Source organism: Capra hircus, chromosome 12 (assembly GCF_001704415.2).
Source record: "Capra hircus breed San Clemente chromosome 12, ASM170441v1, whole genome shotgun sequence".
In the NCBI taxonomy this organism is placed as follows: Eukaryota; Metazoa; Chordata; class Mammalia; order Artiodactyla; family Bovidae; genus Capra; species Capra hircus.
In genome coordinates, this window is record NC_030819.1 from 15,916,236 (window position 1) to 15,935,379 (window position 19,144).

Here is a 19,144-nt window from a genome sequence, read left to right on the forward strand (position 1 = left end):
GTGTTGGTGATGGACAGGGAGGCCTGGTATGCTGCATTCATGGAGTCGCAAAGCGTTGGACACGACTGAGTGACTGAACTGAACTGAACTGAAGAAAGCAAAAGACGGTAGTCCAAAAACTATAAGATGCTGATGAAAGAAATTGAAAACAACACAAACAAATGGGAAGATATACTGTGTTCTTAGATTGAAAGAAGCAGTATTGTTAAATATGACCATAGTATCCAAGGAAATTTACAGATTCAGTGAAATCCCTATCAAATTACCAATGGCAGTTTTCACAGGACTGGAACAAAAAAAATTTTTTTGTTTTTAATTTATACAGAAACAGGAAAGACCTTGAATAGCCAAAACCATTTTGAGAAAGAACACAGCTGGAGGAATCACAGCTGTACTATACTACTACAGCTGTAGTATAGTCTGTAGACTTCAGACTATACTATAGAGACACAGTAATGAAAAAGTATGTTACTGTCGCAGAAACCAGACACATAGATTAATGGAACAGGATAAAAAATCCAGGTATAAACCCATGCACTTATGGTCAATTAATCAAAGACAAAAGAGCTAAGACTATGTAATGGGTAAAACAGTCTCTTCAATAAATAGTGCTGGGAAATCTGGACAACTATATGTAAAATAATGAAATTAGAACATTCTCTAATACCATGGACAAAAATAAATAAAAGACCTAAAGATCTGTAAGACAAAATCTTAGAGGAAAGTATAGAATACTCTTTGACATAAATCACAGTAACATGTTCTTGGATCTGTCCCTTAAAATCATGGAAACAAAAGCAAAAATAAATGGGACCTAGTTAAACTTAAAAGAATTTGCAGCACAAAGGAAACCATAAATAAAACTGAAAAGACAACCTATGGAGTTGAAGAAAATATTTGCAAATGTTGCAACCAAGAAGGTATTAATTTCAAAAATATACTAACAGGATTCAAATTTAAAGAATTTCCCAGCTCTGGAGCTTGGGCAGCAAGTTACTCTGCTTGTGACTGCAAGCAGCTGCTGAGTGTGGTCCATGTACAACTAATTTGTATCATGATTGATGTGCCTGCATGTGCATACATACACACACACAGAGGAACAAAAATTTCACAAATAACACTACTCTTGCTCTGTGCTCTGATATTTTCTGTGATACCAGTTATATTCTAGTTCATAAAAATGACGAAATGATGGTCACAAGGCACAAAATTGATTTTATGATCCACTGGTTGCACCTGCAGTTTGACAAACACCACCCTTCAGTGTCCCCTGTTGGGCTGGGCTCCTGGTCCATGTTAGCATCACACCAGAAGCTTCACTGTTATTCCAGATTCTCAGAGCAGCCCTGCAAGGCTAACCCCAGTTTCCAGTAAGTCTTGGGAAGTTTAATAATTTACCCTGAGTCTAATAACTAATGAGCAGTAAAATCAGAGCTGAAAATTGTCTGACTCCAAATTTTTTTTTCAGTAAATGTTAGTTGAACTGAATGATGTTCTCATCAGATATTTTCCTGAATTTTTCCTACTATCACACTCAAAGAATTCCCCAAACCATAACAAAACTGAATAAGTATGGAGCAAAGCCAGAAGATACTACTCCTACCGCCCTGTCCCTTATTTGGACAGCATCAGTTTTTTTGTTTTTTGGGGGGGTTCATTTATTTATGTGTCTTGGGCTAATAAGTGTCAGGAGAACATACTCAAAATCTTACCCCTCTCCATCGAAGAGCCCATTGTCTTTACAATGTTTTGCTGGCTCAGAGGTGAAGAAAGTCTGTTGGTTTGGTTACTTGAAGTTAACTTGTCTAAGTGCAGGAAACAAATTTCTCTTCCTCCCAACTGAGTAGGAAGCAGTGATGCTTGTGTCTCAATACCCTAATTTAGGGAACCCGGGAAGCTGAGAGCAGACTCTGCAGAAGGGGAGCCCAGTGCTGTTTCTCTGAGTTGCCCCACTCAGGTGAGCCACTCAGATAATGAACTCACATCATCTTCCCTGGCTGCCTGCTCCCTGTGATTCTTGGAGCAGCAGTGAGCTTCTGGGGTCCTCTCTGCCTCTCTCCCAGGCTCATCCCACCATCCTGCTGACCCTGCATGAGCAGATCAGAATTGGGGGAGATGGGAGAGCAGCAAGGACCTGGGTAGGAGCAGAGACAGGGGAGTGGGGACATAGACCATCATTCCTGGGGGCTCTTTCAAAGATGAATACTGTGTTTCTAAGAAGGTGCTCCTCAATTTGTATTCAAAATTTCAGGAATAAGCAAAAATGAAAGCTCTTCCTAAGTAATTTCCTTGAACAGAACAGGTAGGATGTATGTTCATCCTTTGTGCTGAGGATCTGAAGTAGTTAAGTATGTTTCCCAGAAAGAACACCGATTGAGATTATATTCAGGGAGTAGCTGCTTATCTGAAAGGATCTGGAAAATGAAGTGAAGATGGGGAAAAGAGGAATATTGGGGAGCAGCCTCCCCTTGCCTGGCCATGACATTTGTTTTAACCTCATGGAAACTGCTGGAGGATGAGAAATTACCTACACATTGGAATCTTAGGGTGATAATTACAAAGAGTAAAATAGTTTTGTGAAAATATGAAGTAGAATGATGGTTGTTCCCCTAACAAGGCACTCTTACCATTGCACAGATGGTGGTTTATTCTTTTATCCTAAATACAAGAGTTTTAAGGGAGACCTTAAATTTGGGTCTCAGGATTTTTCAGTTCAGTAATCATTTTGAAATGTATGACCAATGATTTCACGGCTTTGGAGATATATTGAGCATTTGATCAACTTTGTGCAAATAAAGTTCCTTTTCTAATGTCTTTTTAATTTTGGATTTTGTTTAGGGATACACATTTTTGGGGGGCACACCCTGAGTCTTCTGTATTCATTTCTCTCTCACCAGACTTAAAACAGAGACAATATTGAAAGAAGGTACAGGAGGCTCTCTGAGTGTCATTCTTCTTCATAACTAGGGAAAAGAAATGTCTGTCGTCTTCATCTTTCTTTTCAGGCTTTCTTGAAATGAGGAGGAAAGTCTAGCCTCAAGGCCAGGCAGGATTTTGAGGCTGGGGATTCCGAGCAGTTCCGGGCACTTGTGGAAGAGTCAGGTCTCCTCTTGTTCCCACACGTGTGCCTCCCCTTGTTCTACCCCCTTCACTGAAAGGAGCCAATTGGGCTCTTCACTGCTGCCCATATTCTTGTGGCCTGGCTTACTAGAGCCTTCCAGAAGAAACTTAAATGGTCTACCTGAGCTTATGTACAGGATTCTATCTTGAAACTTGGAAGGACCCTTATATTTCTAAGGTAATTTACTTGTGGCTCCTCCAAAAGTAGTACAAGCAAAGCTGTTTAAATAATTTTATTATGATGCAGGTCATAATGGGTTTCAGGTCCTCCTGACATTGCAGTTAGTAGTAAGGAGGCTCTGTGAGGCGGGTCATCCTGACACACGGGTGAGAGAACATGGGGATCAGGTTGATGCAGAATCTGAGATGTCTCCATGGACAGAAATGCTGAAGACCCCAGGAGCTGACTTCTCTTTGCATGTATGGGGGTGTTCCTTGCACACAAATGGAGAGATTCCATATCCTAGAAGACTGTTTAATCAGTGGAGAAAAGAGCCTAGTTTGTTCTTCAGTGAGTGAAATTGCTCAGTCGTGTCTGATTCTTTGTGACCCCATGGACTGTAGCCCACCAGGCTCTTCTGTCCATGGGATTTTCCAGGCAAGGATTCTGGAGTGGCTTGCAATTTCCTTCTCCATGAGATCTTCTCTGACCCAGGGACTGAACCCAGGTCTCCCGCATTGTAGGCAGACACCTTACCATCTGAGCCACCAGGGAAGTCTGTTCTTCAGTCCCAATATGTAAATATTTAATGGTTTTGCTTTGAGGCACAAACTTCAACTAATCATGCTATTGATATTTCCCAGTCACTAGGATTGATAACTAATTTATATAGATCTTGATGTAAAGTTTCTCAAGTAATTTTATATTCACCTGCATGTGTGTACTGAAGCTGATATTCCCAGAAAGGCATTAAAAAAAAATTAAATCCTTTCTCTTCTTCAGTTTTTTTCTTAAGATAAAATACAGTTCAGTTCAGTTCAGTCGCTCAGTCATGTCCGACTCTTTGTGACCCCATGAATTGCAGCACACCAGGCCTCCCTATCCATCACCATTTCCCAGAGTTCACTCAGACTCACATCCATCGAGTCAGTGATGCCATCCAACCATCTCATCCTCGGTCATCCCCTTCTCCTGCTCCCAATCCCTCCCAGCATCAGAGTCTTTTCCAATGAATCAACTCTTCGCATGAGGTGGCCAGAGTACTGGAGTTTCAGCTTTAGCATCATTCCTTCCAAAGAAATCCCAGGGCTGATCTCCTTCAGAATGGACTGGTTGGATCTCCTTGCAGTCCAAGGGACTCTCAAGAGTCTTCTCCAACACCACAGTTCAAAAGCATCAATTCTTCAGCACTCAGCCTTCTTCACAGTCCAACTCTCACATCCATACATGACCACAGGAAAAACCATAGCCTTGACTAGATGGACCTTAGTCAGCAAAGTAATGTCTCTGCTTTTCAATATACTATCTAGGTTGGTCATAAGTTTTCTTCCAAGGAGTAAGCGTCTTTTAATTTCATGGCTGCAGTCACCATCTGCAGTGATTTTGGAGCCCCCAAAAAATAAAGTCTGACACTGTTTCCACTGTTTCCCCATCTATTTCCCATGAAGTGATGGGACCAGATGCCATGATCTTCTTTTTCTGAATGTTGAGCTTTAAGCCAACTTTTTCACTCTCCCCTTTTACTTTCATCAAGAGGCTTTTTAGTTCGTCTTCACTTTCTGCCATAAGGGTGGTGTCATCTGCATATCTGAGGTTATTGATATTTCTCCTGGCAATCTTGATTCCAGCTTGTGTTTCTTCCAGTCCAGCGTTTCTCATGATGTACTGTGCATATAAGTTAAATAAGCAGGGTGACAATATACAGCCTTGACGTACTCCTTTTCCTATTTGGAACCAGTCTGTTGTTCCATGTCCAGTTCTAACTGTTGCTTCCTGACCTGCACACAGATTTCTCAAGAAGCAGGTCAGGTGGTCTGGTATTCCCATCTCTTTCAGAATTTTCAACAGTTTCTTGTGATCTACACAGTCAAAGGCTTTGGCGTAGTCAATAAAGCAGAAATAGATGTTTTTCTGGAACTCTCTTGCTTTTTCCTTGATCCAGAAGATGTTGGCAATTTGATCTCTGGTTCCTCTGCCTTTTCTAAAGCCAGCTTGAACATCAGGGAGTTCACGGTTCATGTATTGCTGAAGCCTGGCTTGGAGAATTTTGAGCATTACTTTACTAGCGTGTGAGATGAGTGCAATTGTGTGGTAGTTTGAGCATTCTTTGGCATTGCCTTTCTTTGAGATTGGAATGAAAAGTGACCTTTTCCAGTCCTGTGGCCACTGCTGAATTTTCCAAATTTGCTGGCTTATTGAGTGCATCACTTTCACAGCATCATCTTTCAGGATTTGAAACAGCTCAACTGGAATGCCATCCCCTCCACTAGCTTTGTTCATAGTGATGCTTTGTAAGGACCACTTGATTTCACATTCCAAGATGTCTGGCTCTAGATTAATGATCACATCATCATGATTATCTGGGTCATGAAGATCTTTTTTGTACAGGTCTTCTGTGTATTAACCTCCAATTAAAATAAATAAATTTGTATTAGAAAAAAAAGCTTCTTCAACACTTCCTTCTTCCATTTGTGTTCAGTAGTCTGGAGGATATTTTGTAGCACAATTTGTACATGGAAAAATATTTTATAGATAATGTTTTTGAAACATACATTTACAATGTTATTATTAATAATGACAGTGAGTTTCAATATTTTATATTTTAATTCTGTTTTGTAAGCATTGGGATATAATGAAAAGAGGTTAAGGTAATAACATTTACTATTCTGGGATATTTAGGAACCTGTTTTATTCACTGGAACAATGAGGAACAATCTGGATCCTTTTAATGAACATACAGATGAGGAACTGTGGAATGCCTTAGAAGAGGTAATTGATTAATATTAAATGTAATTAACTTGTTAGCATCAGTATCCATGTGTGTACATTTAAAACATTGCATGTAATGAAGAGGGGCTAATAGTTTAACTGACTTTGCTTATCTCTTAGAAGAACATTGATGACATGTGTGCACTTAAAATGTTTCTAAATTGATGATGATGAAAACCAACAATATAATGTGATGTTCCCATTTTAGCTTTTTCCTTAAAACCCTGAATGATAGCACATTATCTTGTCCTTAGTAGAGCACTAAATTAGATGATAAAGCTGTGGGATCAAATTCTACTTGTGATCTAGTGATATAGTTACCTTAACTACCCTCCAATATTATTTTTATTCCTCTGGTCTTAGGGAACATCTACTAAGTGGAAACAATAGTAGTTTTTCATTACTAACTGAAAGATATGAAGGAGATCAGACCAATAAAATGAGGAAGTTTCATAGTAAAGTGCTTATAAAAGTATATTATAGAGTTGGAATGTGAGAATAAGGCAGAAGACAGAGATTCGTGCAGTCATATCTGACTCTTTACAACCCCACAGACAGTCGCCTGCTAGGCTTCTCTGTCCATGGAATTCTCCAGGCAAGAATACTGGAGTGGGTTGCCATTCCCTTGTCCAGGGGATCTTTCCAACCCAGGGATCGAACCTGAGTCTCCCACATCGCAGGCAGATTCTTTACTGTCTGAGCCACCAGGGAAGCCCTGGAATGTGAGAATGATTATTTATTGGTGATTATGTCACTTTAATGCTGCAGCATGAATGCAGGTAACAGAACCCTGGAGAATGTGCTGAGCTTTCATATGGAGAGGTTCATTTCCGGAGAATTTTCTGTCCCTTGTGTCATGTCTCCCCTTGCCCCGCTTCTTTGAATTCCCTCACCCTTGCGTGAAACATTTTTGCCTATTAACTTGCTGTTGGTTTGAATATTTAATGCAAATTATTTTGTGTATTTGCAGTTGTTTTGCAAATCAATTCTACTGATGGCAGAAACTCTAGACTTCTATACCATAGACTGTCTTTGAATTTCTCATAAGACCTAGTCCAGTCTCTTGGTTTTAAAAAGTAAGCAGGTGCATTCCTATAAATTAACAATGAAAGATCAGAAAGAGAAATTAGGAAACAATCCTAATTTGCATTACCATTGCAACAAAAAGAATAAAATACCTAAGAATAAACCTGCCTAAGGAGGCAAAGACCAGTACTCAGAAAACTGTAAGATACTGACAAAGGAAAGCAAAGATGACACAGATTGAAGGATATATCACGTTCTCGGATTTGAAGAATCAATATTGTGAAAATGACTGTACTACCCAAGAATCTACAGATTCAATACAATCCCTGTCAAATTACCAATTATATTTTTCATAGAATTAGGGCTTAAAAAAAAAAGAATCAGAGCTTAAATTTTTACAATTTGTATGGAAACACAAAAGATCCCAAATAGCCAAAGCAATCTTAAGAAATAAAAAATGAAACTGGAGAAATTAGGTTCTTTGATTTCAGACTACATTATTAAGTTGGCCAAAAAATTAATTACATAACATGTTATAGTAAAACCCAAATGAACTTTTTGACAAACTCAATGCAGAGCTACAGTAATCAAGATGATATGGTATTGGCACAAAAAACAGAAATATAGATCAATGGAACGGTATAGAGAGCCTAGAGATGAACTCACATACCTGTGATCACCTAGTCTATGACAAAGGAAGCAAGAATACAGAATGGAGAAAAGAGGTTGCTTCAGTAAGCGGTGCTGGGAAAAGTGGATGGCTACATGTAAAAGAATGAAACTAGGGCACTCCCTAATACCATATACAAAACTAAACTCAAAATGGATTAAAGACCTAAATGTAAGACCAGACACAATAAAACTCTTAAAGGAAACAAAGGAAAAACACTCTTTGACATAAATAACTAATAACTTTTTGATTGCTCTCGTCATTTCAGGAAAGTGTGGCATAGTTCTTTAATTTGTTGTTGTTGTTGTTGTTGTTACACAAATCTGAGTGATTGTTCGTGTTGTTTTGAATTGCTGTGTTTGTCATTTAGTCTTACCATTTCAGGAAACTGCGAAGTCTATAATAGGTAGATGAGCCTTGACTGTGAGCAGGCAGATTTGGAGATTGTGCAATTTCTAGCCAGTAATTCTAGTTTCTGAAGGATTTCAACACTGAGTCTTTACACACCCACCAGGCTTTCCAGCAACGTGGGGATTTTGTTTTCCTAAATTGGGTCAATTGCTTTACCTTCTCCTGCCCAAAAAGTAGCACATCTCTGATTTCATTTAAGTTTGTGAGTCTATAGTGAAATTCTAGACAAGAAGAGAGGAGAGCAGTTAACCATCAAATGTAAAAAGATAGGATGATCCATGAATCTTGAATTCACAGGACAGATTTAATGGTGAATTTATGACCTCTTAAAAAGAAAACTGTAAATACTGGTAAATTATTTTTCTTTTTTTTAAAAATTTATTTATTTTAATTGTAGGCTAATTATAATATTTGTTTCCCAGCTGATATATATATATATTTTTTTAAATAAATTTATTTATTTTAGTTGGAGGTTAATTACCAATACAATATTGTATTGGTTTATATTTTTTCACAGATTCTCAGGTAGAAAAATTAGTCTAGAATTTTAGAATACATTGTTCAATAGACAGAGAGGCAACGTTAATCTAAATTCCAAAAATGATGAATTGGTAAAGGGGTAGATAATACTAAGATCTACCTTTATTTAAACTACATTTGGAACTTTCTATAAAAAGAAATAGATGTAAGTTTATTTCAAAAGTGAAGTATGTGGTTTCCATGTATTTCTTGTGGAATTGACCCTCATAATTTTGGTAATATCCCAAAACTAGAGATGTCATCCCATCATTGTATTTCTCTAGGAACTTCTGCTTTATGACTGTTTTAAAGAAGACCTACCAAACCTTTCATTGAAAACCATACAGATGTGATAAAGAAAAATTCCTAAAGAAATAGAATAATGGGATGATTTATCACTCAGTGTGTGCGTGTGCATGCTCAGTCGTGTCCGACTCTGTGACCCTCTGTGGAACTGTGGCCCGCCAGACTCATCTGTCCATGGAGATTTTCAGGCAAGAAATACTGGAGTGGGTTGCTATTCCCTACTCCAGCGGATCTTCCCGAACCAGGTATTGAACCTGCATCTCTTGCATTTCCTGCATTTGGCAGGAGGATTCATAACCACTGAATCACCTGGAAAGCCTGTCACTCTAAGAGGTGATCACTAAATCAATGAGGTCATTTTTTAAATGAATTCGAAGCCCTAGTTACTAGTTTGTATATAATATCAAACTGGACATGTGAACCCAAACTCACTGAGCTGGCCTGAGAGCAAGATGGAGGGAATCACTATGTTTTCCTCTTTTAATTCTAATTCTGTTTCCTCCTCCTTCCTTGGCAGAGATGGACGTTCAGAAGGGAGACAGTTCTATGGATACTGCCCATCTCATCTTGGTTATTTTTCAAAATATGCTGAAAATACATTTTTTTGTATACTGAAAACTAGCCACTTTGCTATAAATTGACAAAAGTTTATCAGAAATTAATGTTGATTAGGGCACTAAAGAGCAGAGGCAAAACCACAAATGTAATATTGAATGTACCTGAAAATGAAGCACTTTATCACTCAAAGGTTAAAAGAGCACAGTAGATAAAACTCAAAATGAATCACCAATGTGTTGCTTCTGTTAAAAACAAACAAACAAACAACACATAGATTCTGGAATGTGAAATTAAGCATATGGCCTGTCCTGTCAAAACTGGGGAAGAAATCATCCAGTCAAATGTTTGATATTGATCGTATCTCTGTTTAGACAGAAGTGTGTCTCATCACACAGGAAACTAAGATACAGAAACCTGGACATCAGCAGCCTGTGTATCAGAAACCATGTGGTTCAGTCCTTGCGGTGGAGACAGATCACATGTCCATTATCTGGGCCTTGTATTAAGGTGAACGGGCTCTCCGTTTACTTCCTTTACTGCTGGTCCTGCTCTAGTAGAAGCTCTTCCCCATCAGTTGATTGCATTTCAGCATCTCCTTCCAGCCCACATCAGCCTTTCCTTTTGAAAAGTAAGAAGGTTCCACAAAATATAGAAACTATCTGACATCTCTGTTGACCTCCTGTGAGGGGTGTTGGTGCCTGGCTGCTAGATAGAGTACATGTAGTAGGTTACAGTGAAAATGTTTATGGTGACAGAAATAGGGTGCCTTCAATTTCAGTGTATTATTTTTCAATTTTTCTATATTATTTTCCCAAACTCAAAAACAGTCTGAAGGATTCCGTACTGAGATGTATAGTTTTGGATAGTATTATTTACATTGTTTTCCTTAAATCATAACTTTTTCAGTGCTTTCCACTGTTTAAAATGTGAGGTCGTGATATCTTGGAGCCAGTTAAGTGTTATAAGAATATATTCCTTTTACATTTACACTTAATGAGAAAATGGTGTTATATTTAAGTTATTTATCTGTGTGTTTTATTTTCTAATTTATAGGAATAGATATGTCACACAATGAGTTTCACTCATGCCTTCATTCATACAGCCAACAAATATCTCCTGAGAGCTTGTTAGACAGGCAGTGTTGCAGATTCTGGGGCTATCACAGTCATCAGAAGACAACGTCTCTACCCTTTTGGAGCTTAAGTCTCTTGGAGAAGATGGAAAACAAGCCAGTGCATATGTAACAAGGGCTCAGAGCTGATACATGCAAAGGAGGAAAATGGAGCAGAACATGAAGAGAGGCTAGCTGACAGCATTATTAATATCTATTGATCTGTCATAAATTCTATATGTACTGTTTCATTTTATACTCTATCAATCTTAGGAGGTACCCATATTTATAATTATGATATTAGTCTTAGAGTTTAGGAAGCTAAGGTAGAGTAAGTTTAGTAACTTGCCCAGTTGGCAGAGCCAGGCAGGACTTATGCCCAGGCTGTCTGGCTTCAAGTCTCCATTTTTGTTTTTTCTATGCTGGTTCTTCTTTTCTGCTTGCAGGCTTTCTCGAGTTGCGGCAGACAGAGGCTACTCTTCATTGTGATGCACAGCTTCTCACTGACATGGCTTCTCCTGTTGTGGCACTTGGGCTCTGGAGCACACAGGCTTCAGTACTGTGGCCTGCAGGCTCAGAGGTTGCAGCCTGTGGGCTCTAAAGTGTGGGCTCAGTAGTTGTGGCATGTGGGTTTTCTTGCTCCATGCCAAGTGTTGAATCTTCCTGAATCAGGGATGAAACCCATGTCCTCTTCATTGGCAGGTAGATTCTTAACCACTGGACCACCAGGGAGTCCCAAGCCTCCAATTTTTTGTTTTTAAAATTTCAAATCACAAGAACATGGAAGGAATAGTATGATGAACACATATACACCTTCACCTGATTCATCGGCTGTTAGTGTCTCCCCATGTTTTCTCCATCTCTTCTATAATCTGTATTTTACTGAATTGTTTGTAAGTTGTATAAATGTTTATTAAGAGTTGCATTGCACCTTGAAATACATAAATGTACACCTTGTAAGAACAAGGACATTCTTTCATATGTCCTAACACAGTTATCTCAATCAATAAATTTCATAGTAATATTATACTATTATCTAGTATGTTTTCAGATTCCCTAGTTGTAACTCCTAGTTATCATTGTCTCTGCTTCTATTGTCCTTTTTAATACTTGAGTAAGCCTTGCAAATAGCTGTGAAAAGAAGAGAAGCAAAGAGCCAAGGAGAAAAGGAAAGATTTAAGCATCTGAATGCAGAGTTCCAAAGAATAGCAGCAAGACATAAGAAAGCCTTCTTCAGCGATCAATGCAAAGAAATAGAGGAAAACAACAGAATGGGGAAGACTAGAGCTCTCTTCAAGAAAATTAGAGATACCAACGTAACATTTCATGCAAAGATGGGCTCGATAAAGGACAGAAATGGTATGGACCTAACAGAAGCAGAAGATATTAAGAAGAGGTGGCAAGAATACACAGAAGAACTGTACAAAAAGGACCTTTACGACCCGGATAATAACGATGGTGTGATCACTCATCTAGAGCCAGACATCCTGGAATGTGAAGTCAAGTGGGCCTTAGAAAGCATCACTATGAACAAAGCTAGTGGAGGTGATGGCATTCCAGTTGAGCTATTTCAAATCCTGAAAGATGATGCTGTGAAAGTGCTGCACTCAATATGCCAGCAAATTTGGAAAACTCAGCAGTGGCCACAGGACTGGAAAAGGTCCGTTTTCATTCCAATCCCAAAGAAAGGCAATGCCAAAGAATGTTCAAACTACCACACAGTTGCACCCATCTCACACACTAGTAAAGTAATGCTCAAAATTATCCAAGCCAGGCTTCAGCAATATGTGAACTGTTAACTCCCTGATGTTCAAGCTGGTTTTAAAAAAGGCAGAGGAACCAGAGATCAAATTGCCAACATCTGCTGGATCGTGGAAAAAACAAGAGAGTTCCAGAAAAATATCTATTTCTGCTTTATTGACTATGCCAAAGCTTTTGACTGTGTGGATCACAATAAACTGTGGAAAATTCTTTAAGAGATGGGAATACCAGACCACCTAACCTGCCTCTTGAGAAATCTGTGCACAGGTCAGGAAGCAACAGTTAGAACTGGACATGGAACAACAGACTGGTTCCAAATAGGAAAAGGAGTACGTCAAGGCTGTATATTGTCACCCTTCTTATTTAACTTCTGTGCAGAGTACATCATGAGAAATGCTGGACTGGAAGAAACACAAGCTGGAATCAAGATTGCCAGGAGAAATATCAATAACCTCAGATATGCAGATGACACCACCCTTATGGCAGAAAGTGAAGAGGAACTAAAAAGCCTCTTGAGGAAAGTAAAAGAGGAGAGTTAAAAAGTTGGCTTAAAGCTCAACATTCAGAAAACAAAGATCATGGCATCTGGTCCCATCACTTCATGGGAAATAGATGGAGAAACAGTGGAAACAGTGTCAGACTTTATTTTTTTTGGCTCCAAAATCACTGCAGATGGTGACTGCAGCCATGAAATTAAACGATGCTTACTCCTTGGAAGGAAAGTTATGACCAACCTAGATAGCATATTCAAAAGCAGAGACATTACTTTGCCAACTAAGGTCCATCTAGTCAAGGCTATGGTTTTTCCAGTAGTCAAGTATGGATGTGAGAGTTGGACTGTGAAGAAGGCTGAGCACCAAAGAATTGATGCTTTTGAACTGTGGTGTTGGAGAAGACTCTTGAGAGTCCCTTGGACTGCAAGGAGATCCAACCAGTCCATTCTGAAGATCAGCCCTGGGATTTCTTTGGAAGGAATGATGCTAAAGCTGAAACTCCAATACTTTGCCCACCTCATGCAAAGAGTTAACTCATTGGAAAAGACTCTGATGCCAGGAGGGATTGGGAGCAGGAGGAGAAGGGGATGACCGAGGATGAGATGGTTGGATGGCATCGCTGACTCGATGGATGTGAGTCTGAGTGAACTCTGGGAGATGGTGATGGACAGGGAGGCCTGGCTTGCTGCGATTCATGGGGTCACAAAGAGTCGGACACGACTGAGCGGCTGAACTGACTGACTGATAAATTGATTTTGTCATTACTACAGAAAGCTTTTATATTCATATATTCTCTTTTTAATATAAATTTATTTATTTTAATTGGAGATTAAGTACTTTACAGTATTGTATTGGTTTTGCCATACATATATGCTCATAACCATCCCTGACTTCATAAATGAAGATAGACTCTCATAAAACTGAATTTTCTGAAAAGCATTTCCCTTCACAACCCTTTTCCCTCATGAGGAAATATGAATAAACCAAAGAAAAGTATAAAATGAAATTAGTGATGAGATGTCATCCAAGTCAGAGGCAAGTGTGAATCAGAATGTCAGTCTTAAGTAAGTCCAACCACTTGCACCACAATCCAAATCTTACCCTTTAGATTTTGTGTACTTTTCATGTTAATGCTACATAACAGTACTATATTTAATCCTAACTCAGAATTCCCCTTTCATGGGATTGGACTCCATCAGGAGCACAACTCAGGTTCACATTTATTGATGTGCTTCAGCATTTAGGATACCTGAAAAATGAACACTGTTCACTCACCCTTGGTGTGCTGTAATCTGACTGTATAATGTGTCAGATAACTTATCAGCCATCACTCATCAATCTGTTGGTCTCTTAATTTCAAGTGTATTTCTTCTTTATTCTTCAAATATAGCCTGAGTTTAGTTCTTGCTCTACTTTTCCAAAACAAATATTTATTGAACTGACCCCTACCACCAAATGTACTTTCAGATTATCTTTGGCAGTTACAATTTTGTTTTTTTCTAATCTTATGAGTACAATTTTATGAAGATAGATTAATATAAACATCACCTATATCTATATTCTGGGGGAAATAAGATGTTGTGTCTTATTTTTTGTGAGTTTTCACTCACTGCAAGACATTCATGACACTGAGAAAAATGCACTTGATTGGTCCACTATTTATAGAATTAAAGTTGGGAAAGAACCATCACCAGAAGAGGTTCCAGGTTACTGATGTATAAGGTGCAGTTTGCCATTGTTTGAATTTGTGTATTTGAAACTTCACCAGATGTGCTGGTAAGATTATATCAAAGACACTGTAAAAATTTTTGAAGTTTTTCTCTAATGTGCCAACTCCTATGCAAAATGAACCTTGGGAAACTTGACTCAACCATAAAGAATGTTTTAATTTTTCTGTTTAAACTACATTGGGAGAAATAGCTTCATTATTTGAGAGACTTCCTTAACTAATCCCTAGGTGAAGTTTCTGGAGGATGTCCTGTGGCAGGGATGGGGGACACTGAGATCTTTCTGTCCTGACTTGACTACACTATCTTTCTCAGTGAACGCTGTTTAGAAAGAGCTCTCCCCATCACCTGGCTGTACATGTAAGATGCATAAGAAGTCCTAAGGGTGTCAAAGTTCTAATGTGTAAGAGGCTTGTCCACTTCAGTAACAGTTTACTTAGGAAAATGTCATTCTTTCTGTATCCACAGGTGCAACTTAAAGACACCATTGAGCATCTTCCTGGTAAAATGAATACTGAATTAGCAGAATCAGGGTTGAACTTGAGTGTTGGACAGAGACAACTGGTGTGCCTTGCCAGGGCTCTTCTCAAGAAAAATCAGATATTGATTATGGACAAAGCCACATCAAACGTGGATCCAAGGTATGGAGCTAAAACCCAGGAAACCTTGAATCTGACTTCTAAATGTGGTAAATGGAAAGCATTTAGTGATGCTTAGAAATGTTTCTGAGTGTTCTCTTGGCCTGATGGATATCTGTTGCCAATAGTAATTCCAGAAAACAAAGGAAAAACCAAGATGTGTTATATGGGGTTAATGTTGTTATGAAGCATCCTGAGAGAATTAGATATCTAAATCCAGCTCCTTATAGTTTTAAGCAATTTTGAGGGAAGACTATTTTCTATCATTTTATGAAAAACACTAAATTTCTAAATAGACCTTTTAAACTTAGGTTTTTAGGAACAAGATTTTATGTTAAAGTATTGATTTAAAAAAATATTATAAAAGTATCATGATATTTTTAAGTCTTAAGTCTGCTTTTCCTGTCTTAACTGAACTAAATCAATTTCTTTGATTCTAGAACTGATGAGTTAATACAAGAAAAAATTCATGAGAAATTTGCCCAGTGCACTGTGCTAACCATCACACACAGGTTGAGCAATGTCATTGACTGTCAATGGATATCGGTAAGACCCTCACCATTTTAGTTGTTTTCATTTACGTTCAATTTCTAAACATATCCTTCCTTGTAAAACTTGATAGGAACCTCCAGTAATGTAATTTTCTCTTAGTTTCTCCTCTCTTTCCTGAAAATTGTTGTTGTTTAGTCGCTCATTGATGTCTGATTCTTCATGACCCCATGGAGTTCAGCATACCAGACCTCCCTGTCTTTCATTATGTCCCAGTTTGTTCAAACGCATGTCCATTGAGTCCATGATGCCATCCAACCATCCCATCCCCTATCATCCCCTTTTCCTCCTGCCTTCAATCTTTCCCAGCATCAGAGTCTTTTCCAGTGAGTCAGCTCTTCTCATCAGGTGGCCAAAATATTGGAGCTTCAGCTTCAAGATTAGTCTTTCCAATGGATATTCAGGGTTGATTTCCTTTAGGATTGATTGGTTTGATATTCATTCAATCCAAAGGACTCTCAAGAGTCTTCTCCAGCACCACAGTTTGAAAGCATCAATTATTTGGTACTCAGTTTTCTTTATGGTCCAACTCTCACATCCATACATGACTGCTGAGAAAACCGTATAGCTTTGACTAGACTGACCTTTGTCAGCAAAGTAATGTCTCAGCTTTTTATATGCTTTCTAGGTTTGTCATAGCTTTTCTTCCAAAGAGCAAGTGTCTTTTTAATTCATGGCTGCAGTCACTGTTCACAGTGATTTTGGAGCCCAAGAATATCAAGTTTGTCACTGTTTCCATTGTTTCCCCATCTATTTGCCATGAAGTGATGGGACCAGATGCCATGATCTTCATCTTTTGAATGTTAAGTTTTAAGCTAGCTTTTTTCACTCTCCCCTTTCACCTTCATCAAGAGGCTCTTTAGCTCCTCTTTGCTTTCTGTCATAAGGGTGTTGTCATCTGCATATCTGAGGTTATTGATATTTCTCCCGGCAATCTTGATTCCAGCTTGAGCTTCATCCAGCCTGATATTTTGCATGATGTACTCTGTATATATGTTAAATAAGCAGAGTGACAATATACAGCCTTGATGGATTCCTTTCCAAATTTGAACCTTATTTGTATTTCTTACTTTAGAAATAGAAATAACGTGTTTTATTGCACTTCCTGGATACTACATTTTTACGAATTGAGTTTATCATGACCCTGCACTGAACAAGTCTATGGGCGCCATTTTTTAAACAGTACTTGATCATTCCATGTCTCTATCTCACCTTTTGGTAATTCCCACTATATGTCAAACTTTTTCCCAATCGTTATTGTTGTTCTGGTGATCTGTAACATCAGTGCTACTGGTCTGACTTGCTGAAGTCTCCTCATTGGTTAGTATTTTTTAGCATTACATTGTTTTTAGGTTAAAGTCTGTACATTGTTTTCTCAGATATAATGCTATTACATATTTGGTAGGGTAGCGTAGTGTAAACATAGCTCCTGTGTGCTCTGGGAAACCAGAACGTTCATATGACTCACTTTACTGCCCTGTTCACTACATTGTTCCGGAACTGCACCCACACTGAGGGTCACTGTACCTCTTTCCTTTCTGGAAAACAGGTGATTGTTCTGGAAGCTTTAACATGGACATAAAGACAGACATGACTGAGTGACTGAACTGAACTGAACTGAAGGTATAATAAGTACATTTTGTTGCACTAGTGAATACTACTGCACAAAGATAGATGGATGTGTTTTTTAATTTTATTTTTTAATTCAATCTAATAAATAAAAATATTTTTTTGCTTTGAAAAAGCAACAAATATGCAAAATAGAAATAGGAAAATAAAAGAAAATCTCATAAATGGAAGATTACAAAATACCCACTACCAGAAAGTAACAGTTGTATAATGCTATAATAATATTTAGATAACACTAGAAATCTGTATGCAGGTCAGGAAGCAACAGTTACAACTGGACATGGAACAACAGAATGGTTCCAAATAGGAAAAGGAGTACGTCAAGGCTGTATATTGTCACCCTGCTTATTTAACTTCTATGCAGAGTACATCATGAGAAACGCTGGGCTTGAAGAAGCACAAGCTGGAATCAAGATTGCCAGGAGAAATATCAATAACCTCAGATATGCAGATGACACCACCCTTAAGGCACAAAGTGAAGAGGAACTCAAAAGCCTCTTGATGAAAGTGAAAGAGGATAGTGAAAAGTTGGCTTAAAGCACAACATTCAGAAAACGAAGATCATGGCATCTGGTCCCGTCACTTCATGGGCAATAGATGGGGAAACAGTGGAAACAATGTCAGACTTTATTTTGGGGGGCTCCAAAATCACTGCAGATATTGACTGCAGCCATGAAATTAAAAGACAATTACTCCTTGGAAGGAAAGTTATGACCAACCTAGATAGTATATTGAAAAGCAGAGATATTACTTTGCAAAACAAAGGTCTGTCTAGTCAAGGCTATGGTTTTCCCAGTGGTCATGTATGGATGTGAGAGTTGGACTGTTAAGAAAGCTGAGCACTGAAGAATTGATGCTTTTGAACTGTGGTGTTGGAGAAGACTCTTGAGAGTCCCTTGGACTGCAAGGAGATCCAACCAGTCCATTCTGAAGGAGATCAGTCCCGGGTATTCATTGGAAGGACTGAAGCTGAAGCCGAAACTCCAATACTTTGGCCACCTCATGTGAAGAGTTGACTCATTGGAAAAGACTCTGATGCTGGGAGGGATTGGGGGCAGGAGGAGAAGGGGACGACAGACGATGAGATGGCTGGATGGCATCACCAACTTGATGGACGTGAGTCTGAGTGAACTCCGGGAGTTGGTGATGGACAGGGAGGCCTGGCGTGCTGTGATTCATGGGCCACAAAGAGTGGGACATGACGAGCGACTGAACTGAACTGAAACAAAACCATAACCATCCAATCATTTCAAGATTTTTTGATAAGAGTGACAATTTGGAAAATATATAGATGTCTAAATCTGAGATTAATTATACTCTATGATGAAATTTTAGGCAGCTATTAAGAACCAAGCTGTAGAAAATTAATAAATGACATGGGGAATTTTAAGAATGAATAAAAATTCTGCTAATAAAATACTCTGTTTTACATAAAAAATTATTCAACTAGATCTCAGTTCAGTTCAGTTCAGTCGCTCAGTCGTATCCGACTCTTTGCGATCCCATGAATCGCAGCACGCCAGGCCTCCCTGTCCATCACCATCTCCCGGAGTTCACTCAGACTCACATCCATCGAGTCTGTGATGCCATCCAGCCATCTCATCCTCGGTCATCCCCTTCTCCTCCTGCCCCCAATCCCTCCCAGCATCAAAGTCTTTTCCAATGAGTCAACTCTTCGCATGAGGTGGCCAAAGTA

At 38.7% G+C, this 19,144-nt stretch overlaps 2 protein-coding genes across 3 annotated transcripts in view; one reads left to right on the plus strand and one right to left on the minus strand.

Annotated features, from left to right (window-relative positions):
- The window catches only part of LOC102179751 (multidrug resistance-associated protein 4-like), a 607,813-nt gene that overhangs the window by 239,019 nt on the left and 349,650 nt on the right, over nucleotides 1-19,144 (minus strand). The gene's annotated exons all lie outside the window — the stretch shown is intronic.
- LOC108637248 (multidrug resistance-associated protein 4-like) overlaps nucleotides 1-19,144 on the plus strand; it is a 157,816-nt gene that overhangs the window by 128,186 nt on the left and 10,486 nt on the right. The window contains 3 exon segments of the mRNA XM_018056286.1: nucleotides 5,960-6,049; nucleotides 15,101-15,273; nucleotides 15,711-15,816. Coding sequence (XP_017911775.1) covers nucleotides 5,960-6,049; nucleotides 15,101-15,273; nucleotides 15,711-15,816 — 369 coding nt within the window.